Consider the following 10,966-nt stretch of genomic DNA (forward strand, 5'->3'; position numbering starts at 1 on the left):
GGTAGCGTGACGAGAGGAGGCTCGTGGGTGTGTAATGATAGTATCAAGTAATAGGGAAGAAATAACGGTAAATACTGTAGGTAAATAATAGACACAATTATACAAATACAAAATTTATTTAAACATTAATATGGAATTAGGAGAAAGAATTTATATGTACCAACAGACGAAATCTAGTACTAGGCCCTCAGGCTCAACATACTCACACCACTACTGGGTGGACATACTCAATAACACTCCCAACCCTACTGGGTGGACATACTCAATAACACATAACTCTTATCGTCACTTAGCACCATAAAGACCAGGGGCAACAGCCACTACAACACTCAGTCGTCAGGGGTGATACTCAAGCAACCTCCATGGGTCCTGCCACCATGGGGTACTTTCCGACGAACTCTGAAGATCCCAGTGGATTAACCCCACCACACAAATAGCCCTACTGAGTTAGACACTCATCCACCAATGATGGGGGCTGGTAGTGGTGTGTGGCTTGGTGATCCGGGGTCACCTCGCAGGCCTAGCGTTAGGGCCAGACGAGCCAGCTATGGGGGCCACAGGTAGTCTGAAGTGTCTGACGGCCGGGTCTCACGAAGGTAACTGATCCTACCGGACCTCGGACATCTCCCCAAACATAGTGGATACAACATCCACCCTACAGACACGGCCTAGGCTGCGTTAGGGACCAGTGGCGGCTCGTGAAAAATAAAATGGAGGGACTGCAAGCCTCACACAACAGTAGGATACACAAATTTGACCTACCTCAGGTATGAGTTGTAGTTGATGTCCACGAATTCCCAGGGCATGGTAGTAGTGTTGGTGGTAGAAGGGATGGCCGAGGTGGTGATGGACCAGTATTAATTGAAAATAAAGTCGGCGTGTCTGCTCTTCGATGTAGCAAAATTGTTTATTACTATTTCATTAAAATCCTTTATTTCTGTTATCATTTTATTTTCAATGGATATCACTGCTAAAGCAGACAGTCTGTCATTCACCATGGTACTGCGCAAAAAAGTTTTAATTCTCTTCAAAGTTGAAAAGCACCTTTCTGCTTCTGCCGTTGTCATTGGAGTTGTTATTAAAATTTTCAGCAACTTGACAGTGTCTGAAAATGTTGACTGTAGATTATTGTCATTCATCATCTCCAACAAGTCTATGAGACTTTCTGATTTACACAAATCTTCTCTTGTGTACAGTACAGTAAGTTCAGTTCTCAATTTGTCTTTTTCAAGCATGGGATATGCTGCAACTGCTTGTTCAAGTTCATTACTAGGGAAATTTTTGGCATACACTGGAAAATTATTCACTAAAAGTAACTTGCTTGCTTTCAAATGATTAGTAAAGCTGAATCTCTCTCTGCACTGCAGCAAAATTACGTCACAGACCTCCTTTGCAGCAGCTAATTTGTCTGTTTTAAATTTTCTTCTTTTCTGCTCAGGAGGCAACAGCAACATCATCGCATCACATTCGTCTCTTAACTTCTGAACTGCGGAATTAAAAACTTTTAAAGAGGCGTTAGCCTTAGCTGCATCAATATTTCTAGACTGAAGCTGAGAGAACATGATGTCAACATGAGGCATTACTTTGGAGAAAAATTCCAACCAAAATTCGAATTCAGGATCATTCACAATTCTTTTGATACCAGCTGCTGCAGATCCAGTTTCTCTTGAGTTAGATGCTTCCAGTGTGCTGCAACATTCAATCAGTGCATCTTTCATTTCATGCACAGCATTGACTGTTCTGCTCTTGAAATTCCAACGTGTTGCAGATGGCCTTGGAATTCGATGACCAGCAACATTCTCCAATGCAGCCATTCTTTGTGGAGACTTAGAAAAAAATACTGGTATTCCTGACAAGCTATTGAAAAATACACGAACATTGGTATTCTGTGATGTTGCCTTTCCCAAAATCAAGTTCAGTTGGTGCGCATAACAGTGGATAAAGTGGGCATTGATATACACTTCTTTTATTCTGGTTTGCACACCTTTATTGACTCCACTTAGAGCAGCTGCACCATCATAAGTTTGGGCAATGAGCTTGTGTGGACAATCACCAATTAAAGTCTGGAGCTCTTTATGTAACACACTTGATAAGGCTTCTGCTGTCTGGTTGATAGGGTTAAAAAATCCCCAGAATCTCTCAACAGGCTTCCCTTGTAGCTCATACCTTAGAACAATTACCATCTGTGTTTTATCGTAAATATCCGTTGTCTCATCACACATAACTGCCAAATAATCTGCATTCTTTACTTCTTCCTTGATCTTATTTTTGCAAATTTCCAACATAGATTCTAAAAGTTCATTCTGTATTGATTTAGATGTTCCTTTAAAAACTGTAGCGGTCTTTAAATGAGCATCTAAGCTAGAATCCAGTTCACAAGCAAAATCAACTAATCCACGAAATACTCCCGGATTCTTAGAGCTCATTGTTTCATCATGTCCTCTAAGAGGGAGTTCAAATTTTCCACAAAATTTTACACAGTTTATGATTTTGGATAACATATCTCTGTTTTTTTCACCTGTTCATTGTGTTTTGCAACTGAGAGCTTGTATGCTGTGTCAATCTGAGCTGCAATGTTCACTTTACCCAGCAACGATAAATTAATCATGTTATTCATATGTTTGGCTGACTGCTCATGTTTCACTATTTTCTGTGGCAAATGCCTCAAGTCAGTCACACCACTTTTCGTCCATGCCGAGTCCCCACCAAACAATATGCATGGAAAGCAGAATAAAGTATTTGCCTCGTCACAACCACAGAGCCATTCACATTTCTGATAAACACTGATGTTAAACTGGCGTGTATATTCTTTGTTCCTGCTTGAATGGATAAAACTGGTGTAGGTCTTCCTCTTGCTTTGATTTCAGTCTTTTCATTTAATGTCAGCTGGGAAAAGTTGATGTTTTGCAAATACTTCACTCGATTTTCCATCGTCAAAGGGTAATTAAAGAAAGCACGATTTAACCACACCGTCCACACGCAATGTAAACACGTTGTACGAGACTGAGCTGCTTCAAGTGCAGCTCATTGTGCGGCGGCGGCGTCAATTAATAACAGACATGAATCGTACAGCATTGACAGCAACTATGAAAGTAACTTAAATTTTGGTCTGATTTTAATGAAAATTCACTTAGCAACGTATTGAAAATAATTAAATAACATATAAAATGATATATTTGTTGGTAGTGTATTATTCAGCTGTCTCTCTAAAGGAATCATACGCCTGGCAGTGAGTGTCTGGGGGGACTGCAGCTCTGCAGCCCTATGCACGAGCCGCCACTGTTAGGGACCTATATGGGTGAAGGGGTGAGCACTTACTAACCGTGACAACGACATCACATTTCAGGGGACGTTAAAGACGTAAATATGACTTCACTCAGAGCATATCAACTACGTTACTGTAACACTTGCACAATCAACTATTAATTGGGTCAAATCACTCAAAGAAGGGCGAATTACAACACAGTGGAATAGCCTACCTGTATGGATGAAGGGGCGAGCACTTACTGACCGATGAAATGCCCGCGGCACCTTCACTCAAAATAGGCCAGGGAATCCACCCACTTCTATTTCGATGAATTAATTTACTGTACACTCTGACGTTGAAACTGAGACTATGAACTCCGTTTCATTCCCTACTATTATCCTCACTAACAATGCTCTGACTCAGCTATCAAAAGCAAAATTAAATTGATTACAAAGGGTTGGATGGCAACAGGTCCCAACATACAGCGTCTGCTACGAAATCCGTGGATTATATTCAAAGTTCTCTTAAGACAAAGACGGCCTATCGGTGACGTCACCCAGGAACAGAGAAAACGGGGGACGTTTCCACTGGGGGACTCGGAAGGTTTTGTGGACGTTTGAGTGTAATATGAATCCTTAAGGTTTTCAGGTTAGCCGTCATCACGATCATGACAGTACAACTCTTTTTTGTGTAGTAACCAGAGATTGTGTTTTTGAAGAGCCAGAGGCCCCCATAGTGTGTGACAGTGTATTAGGTGTTGGTAAACAAGATCATGATAGATTTCTTTCATTGCTGTGAAAGTGAGTAACTGTCGAGTGTGATACATGATACGGCACTGTTTATTGACTTTACTGTGAATAGCTTGTATGTGGTTTCTCCAGTTAAGTTTCTCATCAACAATAACTCTGAGGAATTTAGTATTTTGTTCGCGTTTGAGGACTATATTACCAAGGTACAGGGGGTCCAAATCTGGGGGTAAGTTTTTCCTTCTGTGAAAGATCGTGTAGTGGGTTTTCTCAAGGTTTAAGGTCAGTTTATTACGTATTACTCGTTTTAGGAACACGTGTATCATCCTCCAGTGTACACTGATTTTGTACTAACTCACGCTTAAGTCTGCTCTTACTTTGTAATGAGGCCTGCACACTCGAAGGTAATTCGGCAAAACTAGCAGTCCCAACCAATTTCCTAATAAGTTGACTGGCCCTGCCCTGTGGGTCAGCGCAGCTGTTGCCGTTGCTTCGAACACCTCGCACTTTATTCATAGGGATAACTCGCCAGTTATCCACATGTTTTATGGGCGTGGAGTATAATATGAATCATCAGGTTTCAAACAGACCAGCTGTCATTGTGACCATGACAGTACGGCTCAGGTTTGACAGTTCCTGGGGAAATTAATTTGGCGATATCATTAACTCACAACTGTAATCCGGGTACAAGTGACGCTAACTCTGAAACAAAAGCTGCGTGTCGAATGTTCATAGCGTGGGTATATCCACTTCGCTTAAAACGGTAATTAGGGATCCTCCCCTCACATATTGCACTCGTCGAACACAGTCATACGATACCCTGATCACTGTATAATTCGTGGGTATATGTCACAGGAGATAACGAGGTGTATTAAGTTCACACCGATGCATACAAGATATTTTCTTTGAAGTATAGTTTCTGGATCACTTCCAACACTTCTCTTAGGTCTGTTACATTTATCCTTTTTCCAAATCAATCTTCTTTTATAGTTTCATCGGTTCCCGTGGTAGCTACGTTCACTAATTGTTCACAGACGTCAATAGAATGATCTTCAAACGCGATTTACATTTAGCCCTTATAGTACACTAATCCATACTGATTGGACTCTCCCAACCATCTTATAGATACCTTGAGTTCTCCTTAATGCTATGAGTACATACACTTAATATTATATACCCGTACCTGGGTACAATTCATCAAATAATTCAGTAACATTCAGTAGGTGAGTTATTCTTTATCAACGTTTCCCGTTTTCTGAGATTCTACAAGCGCGGTGGATTTGAATGTTATATAGCGTAATATGAATGAAAGAGTTTTGTAGGGATGACAATGATGTGCGCAGTACACATGTACTCTACAATAATATTTATTATGCTCTGAAAATCAACTGACCCTGTGGTAAATTACCAAACCTCTTGAGGAGTGACAATAACAGCGCGTGCTGGCAACTTTACTGTATTGAGGAAAGCAGTGTGAATAAGACTGATAATTAACTACAGAGCAATAGCTCATCTGGGATTTAGTGTGGGATTTCTTGGGGAAAATTAATTATTTTTCCATAATGATTTAGTAACCCGGCACCAAATGAACCTAAATACAGTAATATGGGAATTATGTTGAATTCCATGCTGTTGTTATAAAGGAATGGCAGGCAGCTGAGCTGGAAGTGAGTTGTCCTCTATCCTTCCTCTCCCTGGCTATACACCAAATGTAAATTTGTACAGTATCCATGGTGATCAGAAAAGGAGTGACTGAACGATAGCTCTTTGGCCTCGTCATCACCTCGCACATTTCCCAGCCATAACTTGGTTGCCATATTCCTAGACGACTCCTATTTTCGACAAGACGGCATGAATCGCCTTTATGATTAGGAACCATAAGGTTCACAATTACGATCATGACTACTAGGTCATATAGTTGTGAAATTTAAAATACCTGTATATAAAGATTACGTACTGGTAAATACACACCATTAATTTTTAGCATACTGGATGAAATAAAGGAATAAAAGAGTTGTATTTCATGAATAGATTTACATTAATACTCTATGCTGCCTCCATGATAGTGGATACAAATGCAGCTTAATGATTAAACTATCAGCCGGTAGTTAAAGCATGTATTTACGACCCCTTTCACCACCACCACAAATGTACTCACACTCACAAAAATCTTTCTCTCTCTTTCTGTGTGTGTCGTTATGCAGCATTATTGTGCAGGAAACCTAAAGGGTCACAACCAAACGAATAATGACGGTGTCCCGGCTCCCTCACACACATGCCTACCATAAATAATAGTGACTACTATTCTCAGTTATTATTTAAAAACCCATAAGTATGCAAGTATATGGATTTGTTAAGAGTATTTAAACTCATACAGGCAATGTGAGTGTGTGTGCGTGCGTGTGGTGTGGTGATCCTTTGTTTGTACTGTATTGTGAACGGAAATTTTTTTGTCAACACATGCTTACATCAAACAGGGGATCATATTGTGGGTTTTTTGGGATGTTTGTGTTCACACTCGGGATGGGATGGAGAAAGGAAACTCACAACGTGCTCTCTGTATACATGTTGTATTGGATGTACAATGCAGCTTGGTGCTGGGAAGGCAGCATGGTTACAAGCGTGATGTAGAGAGAGCTGGTTGGTGAGGATGCTCAGAGGAGGACCAGCTTGTGGGTCGCCATGCTCGCCGGCGGGAGCGAGGACCGCCAGGCAGGCGGAGGAGGAGGAGGTGTTGCTGGCTGGTTGGTGTAGGTAGAAAGAGACAGGTCACCACGAGGTCAGGTCTTAAATAGCGGGGGGTAGGCGTGGCTTAGTAGTTGACCCCCGCTCCGTGATGTATGGCGGCGCTGGTTGACCTAGACCACGAGGCACACACTGTGGAATTCGTGGGGTCGGCTACGCAGCGACAAACAGCGTTTGTAGGGGAGAAATCCACTACAATACTCCCCCTTCCCTCCAGGCGGTGTAGGAGACTTGTTGTCTGCAGGGTTGCATAGCACATGTGAGGCAGAACGGGCGGTGCATGCCTCATGTGAGACAACGGCGATGGCGTGGATGAGCCGGTCGCTGGACACAACTGTCTAGATACACAATATCTGTGGGAGTAAAGAGGGAGAAAAAGGGTGTGTGGAGGCGATGAATTTTGTTCTTCCCTCACGGCAGGTACAGAGTCGTCAGATGCGCCTGCTGGGGTGTGTGGGCCTGGGTCAGGAGCAGGGGCTGCGTCAGCAGAAGCGGATAAGGGCTCGTGACAGCAGCTGGGTCCATGACAGCAGCAGGGTGCAGGACATTAGCAGGGAGTACCTGAGGGAGAAAAGAGGAGTGTGTGGGTCCGCACTCAGGAACAGGGGCCGCGTCAGGAGAAGCGGCAGGGGGTACTGCTGGGCCAGAGTCGGTGTCTGAGGCAGGACGGGTGTGTTGGTCCGCGTCAGGAGCAGGGGCCGCATCAGGGGCGGCAGGGGTTACTGCTGGGCCGGGGTCGGCGTCTGAGGCAGGACGGGTGTGCTGGGGTCGGAAGAGGAGCGACTGTCTGCTTAGAGTAGCAGAGCTGCTCTAGGGTGTCTAACCTGCGGTGTAGAGACAGTAGTTGTAGAGCCGATTAGAGCTGCTTCTGTGTGGATAAGCCAGTCTTCCATGTTGCTTGAAGATTGGGAGCGTGATCAGTTTCTCCTCCATCCTGTGTGAGTGCGAATCTTCGGGAGTCACCATTTGTGGGGTTTTTGGAATGTTTGTGTTCATACTCAGGATGGGATGGAGAAAGGAAACTCACAATGTGCTCTCTATATACATGTTGTATTGGATGTACAATGCAGCTTGGTACTGGGAAGGCAGCATGGTTACAAGCGTGATGTAGAGAGAGCTGGTTGGTGAGGATGCTCAGAGGAGGACCAGCTTGTGGGTCGCCATGCTCTCCGGCGGGAGCGAGGACCGCCAGGCAGGCGGAGGAGGTGGTGTTGCTGGCTGGTTGGTGTAGGTAGAGAGACAGGTCACCACGAGGTCAGGTCTTAAATAGCAAGGGGGTAGGCGTGGCTTAGTAGTTGACCCCCGCTCCGTGATGTATGGCGGCGCTGGTTGATGTAGACCACGAGGCACACACTGTGGAATTCGTGGGGTCGGCTACGCAGCGACAAACAGCGTTTGTAGGGGAGAAATCCATTACAATATACACACAGGTGACTTTAAAGTAAGACTTTTTGCTTTTTATTTATTCATTTTTTACCACAGGGGAATGTTGCTCTGAGATCGGTCAGTCCGAGGGGCTGACCGATGTAGTATGTCGAACGGGAGTAACTCTTAGTGGACAGCTCTACGATGAGTGTCTAACTGAGTGACGGGAATACCTCTAGGATCATGATGCCAGAACTGAAGGTTAAGAAATATGTCTCTACGCCTTGAACCTGTAGAGAGACTTGTCAAAAACTGTGAAAAGTTAGAAGGACTCTGCAAAACTACAGACAGACCTAAACAAATTTTTTGAATGGTCTGAAAAATGGCAGATGAAATTCAATGTGGATAAATTTAAAGTACAGTACTTAACCGTGGAGATGCTAACAGAGAAACCAGATACCAGATGAACAATGATGTTACAGAGAAATCCGACCGCGAGAAAGATTTAGGAGTAATGATAAGTAGGAATCTTAAAACAAGTCAACAATGTGTATTTGCTCAAAACAAATCTAACAAAGTACTTGGGTTCATACAAATGAGTGTTAGTTACAAGACTAGCGTGGTCATCCTAAAACTATATCTTGTGCTTGTGAGACCTCACTTAGATTACGCAGTTCAATTCTGGTCACCGTATTACAGAATGGATATAGAATTCCTAGAAAGAATTCAGAGGAGAATGACAAGACTAATCCCGGGCATTAGGGACCTTGAGTACAGAGACGGTTTAAAACATCTTAATTTGCATTCCCTCGAGAGACGTAGAGTGAGGGGCGAAATGATCGAGGTGTATAAATGGAAGTCAGGGCTAAACAAAGGTGACATAATAAAGGTACTCAAACTATCCAACCAGGAGCGAACTCGTAAAAATGGCTTTAAATTAGACAAATTTAGATTTAGGCGCAAAATAGGTAAACATTGGTTTGGAAATAGAGTAGTGGATGAGTGGAAAAAGTTATCAAACATCATCATTAACTCGAATACGCTGGATAGCTTCAAACATAGGTTGGACGGATATGATTATGAGCGATCGGGGTTGGGTGTAAACGGGACCGCCCAGTATGGGCCAATAAGCCTGCTGCAGTTTCCTCCATTCTTATGTTCTTAACCTTATCTCCACCCCCCCCCCCTCTAACCAGCACGCTCCGTGACCTCCCTTAGCCTACTTCTGGTTGCCACTTGTGCAGTGCTGCCTCGTGAGATGCACTCAAACACAAGAATTAAAACATGACTCATGATATTCCTTGTCTAAATAAATCTAGTTAATCCTATTTAAGAATTGCTAAGTAAGTGGAGGTTCCCAATAATATTTGGCTGGTTATTAGTGGCAAGGACAGGGCTGGAAAGGGTCAGTTGGGAAAGTGACGATTGGGAAGAGTTAGACGTTACTTTGTGCTTAAATGACAGTAATTCCGCAAATGTTGTAGAGAAAGTATAATATGAGATCGAAAATGTCTTTTAAACATTTCCTGGTCATGAACGAATTTTATCAATTTTTTCTGGTTTAAGAGTAAATAAGGAAGTGAGGGAAGTTATAGAAGGAAGTGAAAAAGTTATGTGAGGGGAAGAGAATATGTAAATGTGGGTGAGAGACATGGGTGTAATGGTCAGCATTCTTGCCTCGCAAGTGAGTTGACCCGAGTTCGATCCTCGGGCAGGGTGAAACTATGGGCAAGTTTCTTTATGCCATTTGCCTGTCTACCCAGCAGTAATTGGGGACCTGGATGTTAATCGATTTGCGGATCATATTCAGGGGTAATGGTTAGCCAGTGCATTTGGCGAGTTGTCCGGTCTTCTCGGACTATTCCTTGACACTGGGTCATGCAACTCGTTATCTTGGGGTGTGGTTGTCGTCTTGGCAACAGCTTCTACACCTTAAATAAATTCACGCCTAGGTGGCCCTTGGGCTGGCCATCCTTGTTACACGAGGGGCAACCATTATTATTATATTAGTAGGATATGAAAAGTGTGAGAAAAGGGAGATGAGAGTGGAAGGTGAGAGAGCAGTGAGAGGACATAGAGAAGGAGATGTAATTAGAGAGATAAAAGGGGGAGGGCAAGGTGTGTTTAGAGACGGGCCGGCCCGTGTGAGCTGTTATGTTCCGTGTTGCTACCCTGTCCATCAGTGCTTCCAAAGAAAAACCTTAATTATTAACACACAGAGGGAAGTGTAGAAGATACATCTGCCATCGTCTTGGCCTTCTATGCTGGATACAATACTTATGTGTCTAAGCTTGCTTTATTCATTAAAACTTTCGATGGACACTCTCAAGGTCCTGGATGGACTTAGGTATTTAATTACCTAACTAGCCGGTAGACACTACACCCAACACTCTGTGGAAGTATATGGAGAATTAAAAATATACTTGTACAGGTATATGGAATTATGCTAAGTGTAGTTCAAATATTCTCGTCACAATCTATTGTGCATTATAATCCCCCATTCCTTTAGAATTAGAAAGAAAGAAAGAAAGAAAGTCCTACAATACCGCCCATGTCAGCCAGGACTCAAGCCTGGCTATGCCCTGCCCCTCATAATACGTCACGTTGGTCAAACTATCGCCCCGGTAGTTCTGCCGTGTTTTGTTCATGTGTGTGTTCCCGACGTTGCCACCTCACTGACCTAGCCAGACAACCTTGTCTCAGGAATTTTGTCCGTGGTTGTACATACAATATATGTAGAGAACGTTATTGTGAGTTTCCTTTCTCACCTCCATCCCGAGTGCAAGATCTCCTTTGTGTACATGGGCCTAAGAAAGAGAAAATTGACACAAAAGAAAGAGAACTTTGACTACTTGCCACATAC

At 43.2% G+C, this 10,966-nt stretch overlaps 1 protein-coding gene across 1 annotated transcript; it reads right to left on the reverse strand.

Annotated features, from left to right (window-relative positions):
- Positions 1–1,213: 1,213 nt before the first annotated feature.
- LOC121873566 (zinc finger MYM-type protein 1-like) lies at positions 1,214–2,426 on the reverse strand. Its single transcript, XM_042377210.1, has 2 exons — positions 1,386–2,426; positions 1,214–1,291 (listed from the first exon to the last, which is right to left on the reverse strand). The coding sequence occupies exons 1-2, from the start codon at positions 2,424–2,426 to the stop codon at positions 1,214–1,216; spliced, it is 1,119 nt and encodes a 372-aa protein (XP_042233144.1).
- Positions 2,427–10,966: the final 8,540 nt, after the last annotated feature.

Source organism: Homarus americanus, unplaced genomic scaffold (assembly GCF_018991925.1).
Source record: "Homarus americanus isolate GMGI-L3 unplaced genomic scaffold, GMGI_Hamer_2.0 scaffold30858, whole genome shotgun sequence".
Classification (NCBI taxonomy): Eukaryota; Metazoa; Arthropoda; class Malacostraca; order Decapoda; family Nephropidae; genus Homarus; species Homarus americanus.